Raw genomic sequence first — 14,383 nt, 5'->3', positions numbered from 1 at the left:
GCGACGCAACGCACCCTTTGATGACAACATATCCTGGAACGGTATCACAATCTGCGACGACAACGCATCATGCGACAACAACACACCCTACGTCGGCAACGCACTCGCGACAACAATGCACCCGCGAAGACAATGCACCTTGCGACAAGAACGCACTCTGCGATAATGACGCTTCTGACTCTCATCAAGTTCTCGACGCACCGAATACACCAACGCACCTCATGAAGACAATGCATTTTGCGACAACAACGTATCCTACGATGACAACGCATTTTGCAACAACAACGCACCCTGCGACCGTAACGCACCCTGAGACAACAACGCACCTTGCGACGACAACGCATCCTCCAACAGCAACGCATCCGCGACGACAACGCAACATGTAACGGCAACGCACTCTACGACAATGACGTTTGTCGACGCACCCGTGACGCAACACACCCTTTGACGACAACATATCCTCCAACGGTATCACATCCTGCGATGACAAAGCATCATGCGACAGCAACACGCCCTATGTCGGCAACGCACTCGCGACAACAACGCACTTTGCGACATGAACGCACTCTGCGATAATGACGCTTCTGACTCTCATCAAGTTCTCGACGCACTCGATACACCAACGCACCTCATGAAGACAATGCATCCTTCGACGGCAACGCATTTTCGACAACAACGCATCATGTGACGACAACGCATCATGTGACAGCAACACACCCTACGTCTGCAACGCACTCTGCGACAACAAAGAACCCGTGACGGCAACGCACCCGCGAAGACTACGCACGTTGCGATAGGAACGCACTCTGCGATAATGACGCTTCACACTCTCATCAAGTTCTCGACGCACCCGATACACTAACCCACCTCATGAAGACAATGCATTCTGCGACGGCAACACATTTTGCGACAACAACGCATCCTGCGACGACAACGCATTTTGCGACAGCAACGCACCCTGCGATGACAACGCATCCTACAACAGCAACGCACCCGCGACGACAACGCAACATGTGACGACAACACACTCTACGACAATGATGTTTGTCGACGCACCCGCGACGCAACGCACCCTTTGACGACAACATATCCTGCAACGGTATCACATCCTGCGACGAAAACGCATCATGTGACAGCAACACACCCTACGTCTGCAACGCACTCGCGACAACAAAGCACCCGTGACGGCAACGCACCCGCGAAGACTACGCACGTTGCGATAGGAACGCACTCTGCGATAATGACGCTTCTCACTCTCATCAAGTTCTCGACGCACCCGATACACCAACCCACCTCATGAAGACAATACATCCTGCGACGGCAACACATTTTGCGACAACAACGCATTCTGCGACGACAACGCATTTTGCGACAGCAACGCATCCTGCGACAACAATGCACCTTGCGATGACAACGCATCCTACAACAGCAACGCACCCGCGACGACAACGCATCCTACAGCAGCAACACACCCGCGACGACAACGCACTTTACGACAATGACGTTTGTCGACGCACCCGCGAAGCAACGCACCCTTTGACGACAAGATATCCTGCAACGGTATCACATCCTGCGACGACAACGCATCCTGCGACGACAACGCATCCTGCAACAACAACACACCCTACGTCGGCAACGCACTCGCGACAACAACACACCTGCGACGGCAACGCACCCGCGAAGACAACGCACCTTGCGACAGAAACGCACTCTGCGATAATGACACTTCTCACTCTCATCAAGTTCTCGACGCACCCGCGACGACAATGCTCCTTATGACGACAACGCATCCTGCGATGACAACTTACCCTACGACAATGCACCCTGGGACGGCAACCGACCCTGTGACGACAACGCACCCTCGACGGGAACGCACTCTGTGACAATGACGCTTCTCACTCTTATCAAGGCACTCTACAACCGGGAACCGCACCCTACGACGATACCCTGCGATGGTAACATTTGATGGCGACGCATCCTGCGACGACAACGCACTCTATGACGGGAACGCACTCTGCGATGATGACGCTTCTCTACTTTAAAGGAGGCCAACCTCTTTAAGCTTTTCATCGTAAGTTTCAATTCGTGCTCCATTCTCGCTTTTTGTCTTTTATTTTTGTGTTTGCTCATCGAAGCTTCACAACTTTACTCACTGTGTATCTTTCCTATCTTAAAAATCCTAGATTCTATTATCATGTTGTATTTCCAAAAAATACTCTTGGTGGAAAGTTAGTTCTTAATGAGAACTAATGTATTTTTTAATTCTTAAGGAGAACTAATGTATTTTTTAATTCCAATCGTGGTCTGAGGCTTTGATGCATATATGGTTGTTGTTGTGAGTGATGTTTTAACCACGAGTGCAGAGCTTGTTGAAGTTGTATTAAGAGCATCTTGAACTAAATTAAGTAGGTTATTCTTTGGGATTATGTCCTGCAAATGTTAGTTGACCAAGGTTATTTTGATAAGATTTTCCGTGATGTCTAATGAAGTAAGCAAAAAAGAGATAACAAGAGAGTTGTTTGTATCCACTGCATGATTGTTGTAATTGGATTGGCTCTTGATGGGAAAATTTACCGAAACTTTTATGTAACCAAATTAATGACATGTCAAATTTGTGAGGAGGTTGGGACAATCATTGCACATAGAAGCTATTGTGTTGTAAGTTGTGTGGCTGTAAGTTTTGAAGGTAATTCTGGTAAAACAACAAGCAATTGCATTATTAATAAAGGGATATTAATTTGAGGTCTTCATTTTATTTGTCTGGTTTGATCAAGTTTCATTAACTTGTGAATATCTGTATGCACTGTATATGATCATTGTTGTTGGTTTAGTTAGGCCTTAGGCTTGCAAGCTCAAACACAAATCCAAATTTTATTCAAACTTTGAAATCGTGCAAACTACCTAATTGTGTAGATTTTTGTGTATCTAATTACATTTCAATGGTATTATTAAGGTGGTTTTTCTATTTAGAACTTCTGCAACTCCCTAGAGATATTGTGATTTGTGTAGTATAGTATAATGCTATTTGGAGCAACAAAAGATTCAGTACCTATAACTGGTTTAGTTGCTGCCCCTTTATTGAGACTGATGCTTTTAGAACCTTAGAAAGACTTTTTTTTTTCAGACAAGGCATGCTTTAATTAGTAGAAACTAGAATCCAAATATGTGGGATTGGGATCAATACCTCAGCCTCTACAAAACCAAATGCATGGAACCTGTAGAGCGGAAGAGCTAACTTTATATTTACACCCAGATTTTATTTACTCTGCATTCTTCTCTTTGTAGTATTAGTACTCAGTGAGGTATGCAATTTCGTGTGCACTTTGTTAATGACACTAATCTTTTAGTTAAACCAAAATTTTGTTTACTCTGAAAATTAATCTTATGTTGTTAATGTATTTGGCAAATTGCTTTTTTTTTTCCTCTTTGTTGTGAACACTTCTTTCCTCAATGAGGTGTATCTTTACAATCTCTCTTGGTTAAGGGATTTATAACCCTTCTAGGCTAGGGTTATTTCGTGTGCACCTGGTTCATGATGCTTGATCCATGTTACAAAAGTTGTGGGAGCCCAAAATAAGTTTCTACTTTTGTAAATTTAGTGATAATATTAAAATGATTAGATTAGTTTCATAATATTGTATTATGACACTTTTTCATCAGGATATTTCAAGCTTTAATTTTTCTTGTTTAAACCTCAAATCGAAGAGAAAGTACACTGAGAAATTAAAATAAATTGGACTATCTTACCTCTTCACACTGTTCAACCTCAGCCTAGTTTTTCTTCCCTCTGCTAGTGGCCCAATACTATTTCCCAACTTAAAAAAGACAGTAATCGAACTTCTCCATCTACCAATAATATCTCTTTCATAAGGGCTAAAATTTTTTCAATGGAAATAATGGTTTTTAGAAGTCTTATATTTATTCATAGGCTTTATATATGAAACTGTTTTCTTGAATGTCTACGTAGCTAGTAGAAAATATGTGTATTAATATGTGTGTGGTAGGTAAGTAAATAAGTTGAATTCTTTTAGTCCAAGACTAGCATCGGTGGGGCTGCAAGTTTCTCTCGTTCTTCAGGCGAAATAAAGGTTAGACATTTTTTATTTTAGTCATTGTATGTTCATAGTTTAGGGAATATTTTATTGTTCTCAAATAAATTAAGCAATGACAGATTATAAGATTTTCTTTTATAGTTGAATGATGCATTGTGTTATACGACAAATTATGGATATTCGTCAAAATCGAAGTTGGATGTATGATTGATTAATGTATGATAGAAGGGGATATAAAGATGCATTTTTAAAAGGAATAGGTGAATTTGTGTCCTATGCATGTGAAGAAACAAATTTTTCAAAGGAAAAAATAAGGTGTCCTTGTTTTATGTGCAAAAATCTAAAGTTTTTTTTTTTTTTGAAGAAGTTAAAGTTCATGTTTATAAGAAAGGATTCATTCTTGAATATCGGTATTAGAAATGTCATGGAGAAAGTGACCCAAACATATGCGTACATACTAGTCCTGAGATTTTCAATACATAGGAAGGACACCTCAATAGATCTGAGAGCACGGTTTATGATGTTGTTGGTCTAGAGCATGAAATAGATCATGATCAAGAGATGAATGACTCTCCAAGTATGAATGAGACTCCAAACATAGAAGCCCAAAAGTTTTATGAACTATTAGATGCATCCCAAAAACCATTATGGCCCAGATGTAATAATCACACTAAATTATCTTTTGCTGTTAGATTTTTGACAATTAATTCATAAGGGAACTTGTCTAGAAGAACTTGTGATCAAACATTAGCCCTTATGAAAGAGACACATCCTATTGTTAATCATTATAGTGGTACTACGATTGTTCCTTCTAATGATCCAATTTCCTTCATGTACATACTTATATTGAAATTAGTTTTAGACGCAACAGGAGATCAATATTTCAAATGAGTTGATTTTTACATTTGATAAAAAAATAAAAAAAATAAAAAAATAAATTTTATAATAAATTATATTATTTAAAGACCAATATAGTGACCATTTTTTTTGTTATTTATATATTTGGTCACTAAATGAGTTTCTATATATTTTGGTCACTAAATTGGTTTCAATGAAATTGGTTGTTAATTTAGTTTATATGTAATTGGTCACTAAATTAGTTTCTATATATTTGGTAACTAAGTTGGTTTTTATTTAATGATAATTAAATTGGTTTCTAAATTAGAATATAAATTGGTATCTAAAATTAACGATCATGTTAGTTTCTAATTAAGTTAATGACTAATTTTATCATTTTAGATTTAGTTTCTAAGCAACCTTTCTTGTAATGATTTACCATGTTTTATAAAAAAAATCAAATATTGAATCTCACCATTCATTCACGAATAATTTTATTATTGAGTTTATTATAGGATTTTGTTATGAAGTCAACACAAGACCAACAAGTAAAAAATATAACTAATTTGGTCAAAAATGAATGATGGCCCATAGAAGCCAATAAAATATTACACTATATTACTGAGTGTGAATTTTGAATTTTGTTATGATCTTGGTTAGTAAGGGAAAATAATGTAACCATAGCAAGAACCCAATATATTATGCTAAGAAAATAAAATGAACAAAGCAATGAATGATGACACAAAATGAGAAATGAAATGGAACATGCTAAGGTGGTGAGTACTTTATCAAGTCTACACAATCGTAAGTCTTGTTAAGACTTAAAGGCTTTTTTGACACTAACGTGATCATAAAAATGAAAAAAAAATAATCACGAAGAAAATATGTTAAATAATATAAAAATGTAAAAATATAGTAGAAATTTTCCCCCATGATAAAAATATCTTGAAGAGGAATAGGTTGCAATAAATTGTTTGGTTACTAAAATAAGGATAACCTAGGATAGAATAGTTAATCCTAGATGTCAATGTGTAAAATTAAGCTTCATACCTCCATCAATATTAGATGGATACGCCTCCTTATACTATAAAAGGAGATTATACATGCCTTATAAACTAACTTAGTAATTTTAAAAAGTTTTTTTTTTCTTAGGTAAGAGTGTTATTTGCTTAATTGACTTATTGAACTTGTTCAAAATGAATTCTAGAATTATGTTAAGAGGTAGACAATGATCATATGAAACCATTTATTAAGGTAACACTTTATGAAAGATATGTAAATGATAAATTTGGACTTGAATTTATACCAAACAAAGAACCAAAAGGTTTTAAAAAAAATTAAAAAACGATATTCTCATGTTACTTGTTCATATTGTATGAAAAATGGACATATAGTTAACAAGTATTATTTCAAAAAAGTTAGAGCAGCTAAAGGAATTTTGCTTGGTTTCCTAAATGAAAGGTATGACACTCACCTAAGATGTTTATATTAGGTAGCATAGGACTTTACTTATTTTTTTTCCGGAGTGAATCTAGAGTTTCATTTATGAAAAATAAAGTTTTTTTATAAAAAAAAAGTCAAGTTATATGTATTCTTTGATGATAATAAATGTATAAATGTTTTGAATGAATGTAAAGTCTATGTAGAAGAGGATACACTCCTCGAATATACCACGTGTCACTTCGGGAATGTATTAATTGAAAGATATTTTGGGTAAGATTTTTAATATTTGAATTTTGTTTTTCTGAACGAATTTGTTTGTGGGGCTGCAATGTATACAACTTTCTGTGATAGTAATCCCCAATAGATAAGAATGTATATATCATAAAACTCATAATTGGTGCAGTACATATATCATGACAACCAAGCAACTGCTTTTTCCGACCTCAATTATCAAAGTGTTCAGGATTACGTTGTCTTGTGACCTTGAGTGCTACCATTTTGTTTTTTGTTTCACGTGTACCCTTTTCATTATTGCCTTATTTTAACAGATAAATGGACTTCATGCACCTCAAACGCCACGCTGGATGATTCTGTACTGAGGGACAAAAACGCAAAGTTCATTTTTATGTAAGTTGTTACCTCAAAATTAAGTCAGTGCAAATATAATTTGAAAAAATTATATGAATTAAATTTAAAAAGTCTAATTTCATTTAATTCAAATAAATCTAGATTTTAGGTCCAACTTATTTTACTGCATCTAAATTATATCTAAATTAAATTTTGAAGACCGGAATCTAGTGATTTTTATATATCATCTTATATGAACACTTTTTATATTATCATTGCTCAACATTTAATTTTTATTTGTGTTTTATAATTGTCCAAAATTATTTTAAAACAATATATATTGCAAAAACGAAAAAACAGAGAGTGTGTGCATAAATGAAAAATAGGGTGTGTGCAGAAATGGAAAATAGATTGTGTGAGAAAACCCTAGCGATTTTTCAGAGTCGTTGGAGGAGATTGTGGAAGTGCAGCGGATACTGGATCTATTCCAAGTTTGACGCGCATTGTTGCCCTCTACATCTAGGAACGTGGCCGCACGTCCAGGGAAGGTTCATGCCCTTCACTCTCGCTGTGTTCCTTCTTCTCTGCGGTCTTCCCCTCTCTTCCGGCAGTTGCTCCATTTCTTGCGGCTAGTCAATGGAACGTGCCACGATTTCAATTGTGAAGATGCAACAAATCCTTGGTTCCTCTCCCTATATAAAGAGGGTTTCGTTCTCATTTTCACACATCACTGCTCTTCATCTTCCTCATAACACTCACCGGGCACTCCTCTCTTTCTCTCTCTTCATTTATTCTTTTCTTTTATTATAAATATTTTTTTGGATTCTGATCATCAGAAATTTCTGGGAAGTTCCTGTTGTATCCTGGGAGACTTGCGCAAGACACTGCGAATAAGTCCTTACGGACAATAATCACTCACGTTTCGGGAAATCAATTTTGTTCGTGTTTTAAAGTCTGCTTTACTACAATCGTAAGGACTTATGGCTGACAATGCGAACAACAAAAACTACTCTTCTCTAGAAATGTCAAACGTTGTTTCTGAAACGCAAACCATATTTTGCGAAACCACTTCCAGAAGTCTAAAAAATTGAAGTCTTCACCAGTCAGAATTTCCGACGCTGGCAAGAACGCGTGTCCACCCTATTGGACATGTACGAAGTCGCTTTTGCACTTTTGATACTTGGATCCATGCAAACAAGGTATGTCAACACACTTTACTTAGTGCGTTACCTAACGATCTCTTCGATGTTTATTGCTCTTACAAGGAAGCAAAAGATATTTGGGATTCCCTTATCCTCAAATACACTGCCAAAGATGTCGTCAGACAAAGGTTCGTGATCGGAAACTACTACCGCTGGGAGATGATTGAAGACAAAGACATCAAAATCCAGATAAACGAATACCACAAGCTACTTGAAGATATCAAAGCCAAAATCATAGCCTTGTCGGATGAATTAGTGTCGGAACTCTTGATCGAAAAGCTTTTGCAATCTTGGACTGATTACAAACAACAATTGAAGCACAAACACAAACAAATCTCACTATCAAATTTGATTACCCACATCATCATTGAAGACACAAACAGGAAGGAGTGTGCTGCTACAAAGGCCAAAACTTTGTCTGTCAAAGCAAACGTGGTAGAAGACAAACCAACTCCAAAAAGGTACGAACAAAAAATATGATAACAAAAAGAAATATAATAATAAATTCTCTCGTCCCAATGGAACTAACCCCACTTTCAAGAAAAAGGGTATCTGTGGAAAGCCAGATCATCATGCACCTCAGTGCAGACATAGGGCCAAAAACGACTATCCTCCTAAGGCAAATCTAGCCAAAGGGGAAAATACCATTATGACAGTCGTTTCACAAGTAAATCTTGTGACAAATGTGAACAAATGAGTGGTAGACTTTGAAGCTACCAGACACGTCTATGCAAACAAAAATGTGTTTACCTCCTACACAAGTGTGTGAGATAGAGAATAAGAAGTTTATCACGGTGACTCCAGGACAACTCTTGTCCTAGGAAAAGGAAAGGTTTTTCTAAAGCTCACATATGGTAAAACTCTGGCTTTGAGTGATATGCTACATGTAACATAAATTTAATTTAATTTGATCTCTGTAGCATTGATAAGCAAAGCTGAGGCTAAAGTGTCATTTGAATATGACAAGATTGTTACGACAAAAAAAAATGTTTTTGTGGGAAAGGGATATTGTGATCAATGTCTTTTTGTATTGAACATTTCTGAAGTTATTAATGAATTTGAATCTTTTGCTTATATTGTTGATTCGTATGATATATGACATGCTAGATTAGGACATGTGAATTATTCGTATGTTATGAAATTGCAACGATTAGGATAAATCAACATGCATGACAAACAAAATAGTAAATGTGATATATGCGTAGAATCTAAAATAACGAATAAAACATGTCATTATGTAGAACGTCAAACTGAACTTCTTGGTTTAGTTCATACCAATCTTGCAGATTTAAAACAAACCATGTCTAGAGGTGGTAAAAATTATTTTGTAACATTTATAGATGATTTTTCTTGATACACCAAAGTGTATTTAATTAAACATAAGGATGAAGCTTTTGACATGTTCTTAACTTATAAAGCGTAAGTAGAAAATCATTTAAATAAAAAAATTAGATCAAATAAAGGGGGTGAATATGTTTTATTTAATGATTATTGCGTTAAAGAAGGTATTATTCATGAAGTAACCTCACCGTATTCACCTAAATCTATTTGAGTAGTTGAAAGGAAAAATAAGCTCTTAAAGAAATGATGAATGCCATGCTTATTACTTTTAATGCTTATGATAATATGTGGGGTGAATCTCTGCTTAGCGCGTGTTTTTTTGCAAAATAGGATACCATATAAGAAAACTGGTAAAACCCTATGAGTTGTGGAAAGGTTATCAACCATTAATACTTAAGAGTGTGGGGGTGTTTAGCTAAAGTGATGTTACCTGATCCTAAGAAAAGGAAAATAGGTTCTAAAACATCTGATTTCATGTTCTTAGGATATGGAGAACTTAGTGCTGCCTATAGGTTTCTAGTTCTTAATAATGATATAATTGAACGTAACACTATAGTAGATACGAAAAATGTTGAGTTCTTTGAACATATACTTCCTCTAAAGAGTAGTGGTACATCTGAACAACCTATAGATAATGCTAATGATGTCAAGAATGAGGATGTTAGAAGAAGTAAAAGACAGAGAAAGGAAACCTCATTTGGAGATGACTTTTACACTTATCTAGTTGAAAATGATCCAATAAGTTTTTTAGAAGCTAATAGTACTCCTAATGTTAAACATTGGAATAAGGCCATTAAAACTGAGCTTGATTCAATTAAGAAAAATAATACGTGGACCCTTAGTAGATTTGCCTAAAGGAGAAAAATTCATTGGTTGTAAGTGGATCTTTAAGAAGAAGTACCATCCTGATGGATCCATAGAGAAATATAAGGTAAGATTAGTTGCTAAAGGTTTTACTAAAAAACATAACATAGATTACTTTGTTACTTTTGCCCCTGTTACTAGGATTTCCTCTATCTGTGCGTTGCTAGCCTTAGTATCTATCCATAAGTTAGTAATTCACCAAATGGATGTTAAAACGGCCTGAAGAATGTTAGTAATTCACCAAATGGTGAACTAGAAGAGAAAATTCATTTGACTCAACCTGAAGGATGTGTAGTTCCAGGTCAAAAGGAAAAAATATGCAAACTTTTAAAATCTCTATATGGTTTGAGACAAGCACCAAAATAAATGGCATGAAAAACTTGATAATGTTTTACTATGTGAAGGTTTTTCTACCAATGATGCTGATAAATGTGTGTATTCCAAATCTGAAAATGGTGAATGTGTCATTATATGTTTGTATGTGGATGACATGCTAATTTTTAGTGCATGCAATGATATTGTTTATAAAACAAAATTGTTTCTTGGATCTAAGTTTGAGATGAAAGACATGGGTGAAGCAAGTGTGATTCTAATAATTAAAATTATAAGGAAGGGAGATAGTATATTACTATCCCAAGAAAAATATACTGAGAAACTTCTTAAGAAGTTTGGTTACTATGACTTTAAGTCAGTGAACACCCCTTATGATGCTAACTCTAAATTAAAGAAGAACATAGGAGAATTTATTTCTCAAACTCAGTATGCCTAGATAATTGGGAGCTTATTCCATTTAATGAGCTTTTCTAGACCAGATATTGCTTATGCAGTAGGTAGAGTGAGTAGATACACTCAATGTCCTAGTCAGGATCAATTGGATGCACTTGCGAGACTCATGAAATACTTGAGAGGTACAATGGATTATGCCAGTGAATATAACTGATTTCCTGTTGTGCTAGAAGGGTACAATGATGTTAACTGGATCTCTTATTCAGATGAGACAAAATCTACTAGTGGTTATGTATTTACACTTGGGGGTGGTGCAGTTACATGGAGATCAGCCAGACAAAATATTATTGCAAGATCAACAATGGAATATGAGTTTTTTGCTCTCGAGATGATTGGTAGTGAAGCTGAGTGGTTGAAAAATTTCTTAGCAAACATTCCGTTAGGAATGAAACCAACCCCATCTATATCAATGCATTCTTTGCCAATCGACAATAGCTATAGCTAAAAATAAAACTTACAATGGAAAGAAGAGACATATACAATTGAGACATAATTTGGTGAAGGAACTGTTAAAGAGTAGAACGATTTTTGCTAACTATGTCAAGTCAGAACGGAATTTGGCAGATCCTCTAACAAAACCCCTTGGGAGAAAACTGATTTTAAAAACATCGAGCAGAATGAGACTTAAGCCACTTGCAAACAAACAAGTGATGGAAACTCAACCTTTATGATTGGAGAACCCATGAATAAGGTTCATATGGGTAAAAACAAGTCACTTGTTAGTTATGCTAACACTAATATTGATTTAAGATCAATTTTGTCCATTCCTATGGTGTGTGTGAAAGTGCTAGACACTGCATTATCGAGAGGATAAACTTTGTGGTTAAAATTATGAGGTAAAATATTTTTAATGATTTGCAAAGTTTTAATAATTTTCATATCCCTTATGGGTGGTGTATGATTTGCAGCATACACTTGATGAAATTACCTATATGAGTGTCAAGTGGGGCCGCTTGCATGAGATATTGGCGAGATCTCTATAACACTCATGAATACCGGGCACACGCATGGCCTTATACGCCCAACATAGCGATAACAACAAGTATTGTGGGGGTGTATTGTGATTGATAAACCTCTAACACATACTAAGTGTCTTGGTTCAAACTTACTATACCAACTACACTATGTGTTAAGTTCATCAATCTAAGATTGGTTCATATAGCTTATTATACCAACTCTGATGCATTACATCTTACATGAACCTAGAATTAATTTCTTTCTTTATCTCTATGTTTTATCTTTTCGAATATGTGGGGGATTGTTGTAAAACCGTATATATTGCAGAAATGAAAAAACAGAGTGTGTGCAGAAACGAAAAACAAAGTGTGTGTAGAAACGGAAAACAGAGCGTTTGAGAAAACCCTATCAATATTTCAGTGCCATTGGAGGAGATCGCGGAAGTGCAGCGGATACTGGATCTATTACAAGTTTGACGCGCATCGTTGCCCTCTACACCCAGGATCGTGGTCACACGTCCAGGGAAGGTTCATTCCCTTCACTCTCGCTGCGTTCCTTATTCTTCGCGGTTTTCCTCTCTCTTCCGACAGTTGCTCTATTTCCAGCGGCCAGTCAATGGAACGTGTCACGATTTCAGTTGTGAAGATGCAAGAGATCCTTTTATCCTCTCCCTATATAAAGAGGGGCTTTGTTCTCATTTTCACACACATCTCCTTACTGTGTTCTTCATCTTCCTCACAACACTCATTGTGCACTCCTCTCTTTCTCTCTCTTCATTTATTCTTTTATTTTATTATAAATATTTTTTATGGATTTATTGAGTTCTTACTCTTCTAAGAATAGTTCTGATCCTAAAAAATTTCCATAAAGTTCTTGTAATATCCTAGAGGACTTGCGCAATACATTATGGATAAGTCCTTATGGACAGTGATTACTCATATATTGAGAAATCAATTTTATTCATATTTTAAATTCTGTTTTACTACAAATATCACCTCCAAGTCTTAATGTAACTTTTGAAGTGAAAATCTCACTTTGTGATTTTGTCCAAACCTAGGAGATGTGGTGTCACCAAAAACATATAAGGAGAATTGGGGGTGAAAAACTTTTTATAAACTTATATTATTTATATGTACAATAGGCATTAATTTTATTTTTAATATATTTAAGTTTTGGTTAACTTATTAATTTGAATATTTTAATTGAGTGTTTATTAAAAATTTGATTTTGTTGACTGTTTAAAGTATTTTTTTTTTTAAGTACTTTGTCTTTTGAATTTTTTCTTTAATGCAATGACGATTATTTCGCCTAACAAGTTGATGGAGAGTTAAAAAAATTAGAAAGAAAAAACACAAGTTGATGAGAAAGTTGAAGACGACAAAAATAACGACTATATTTTTCCATTGATAATAAAACCAAACAAAAAATACTTAAACAAACATAAATAATATTTTAATCAATTAATCGAAAGAATTTTTTTTAATAAAAATCGTATCGAAAGTATCAAAATTAATGAATAACTTAAAATTTAACTAAATATTATTTCCGTAATATAATACTTTATCACTAAATATTTGCATGTTACTTAATCTTCACACTTTCTTGGTATCAATAATTAATTCTTTGCTTCCCTTTTAAGGTATTATAAGAGTTTGCTTCCACATTTTTCTTTTTTGCTTTTGATGCGTTCAAGAAAGTCGATCTTTCGAGATATACGTATGGTATAGTAAAGAATATACTTTCACTGTTACTTTAAAATAAAATTTTATGCAGATTTATATGTACTTTTGAGGTTATAATAAAAAATTTAAGTATAGATAATATAAAAACACTCTTCCATACCAAACATGTGATTACCACTCATAATTATTATTTTTTTTCTCTTTTACTTTATTATTTATAGATAATACAAATGGAGAGGACTCTCAGGGTAAGTTTAAACACGTGTCCTCTCCAGAAAATATTGAAAAAAAAACCAAAAAAATTTAATATCGTATTACGAAGTGGACTTTAAGCCTAACTCAACCCCATAAAACTGGCTCATGGGGTGAGGTTTGCACCCACTTATATACAATGAAATGTCCTAATCTCTAGTCGATGTGGGATCTCCAACACACCCCCTCACACCGAGAGTGACAGCTCGTGCCTGGGATAACATATTATGGGTGGTCCGATAACGGCCCGATAGCGGGTGACCTGATAAGCCCAACAAACACTCGCTAGGATAGGCTCGAAATGGCTCTGATACCATATTAAGAAGTGGGCTTTAAGCCTAACTCAACATCATAAAACCGGCTCATGAGGTTGAGGTTTGCACCCACTTATATACAATGA

General features: G+C 35.4%; 1 protein-coding gene across 1 annotated transcript; it reads left to right on the top strand.

Moving 5' to 3' along the window:
* The first annotated feature begins 11,099 nt into the window (after positions 1–11,099).
* On the top strand, positions 11,100–11,537 carry LOC137829315 (secreted RxLR effector protein 161-like). Its single transcript, XM_068636122.1, has 2 exons — positions 11,100–11,214; positions 11,263–11,537. The coding sequence occupies exons 1-2, from the start codon at positions 11,100–11,102 to the stop codon at positions 11,535–11,537; spliced, it is 390 nt and encodes a 129-aa protein (XP_068492223.1).
* Positions 11,538–14,383: the final 2,846 nt, after the last annotated feature.

This window comes from Phaseolus vulgaris, chromosome 7 (assembly GCF_000499845.2).
Source record: "Phaseolus vulgaris cultivar G19833 chromosome 7, P. vulgaris v2.0, whole genome shotgun sequence".
NCBI lineage: Eukaryota > Viridiplantae > Streptophyta > Magnoliopsida > Fabales > Fabaceae > Phaseolus > Phaseolus vulgaris.
The sequence above is the reverse complement of the archived record's forward strand: the minus strand, read 5'-3'. Positions and strand labels throughout refer to the sequence as shown.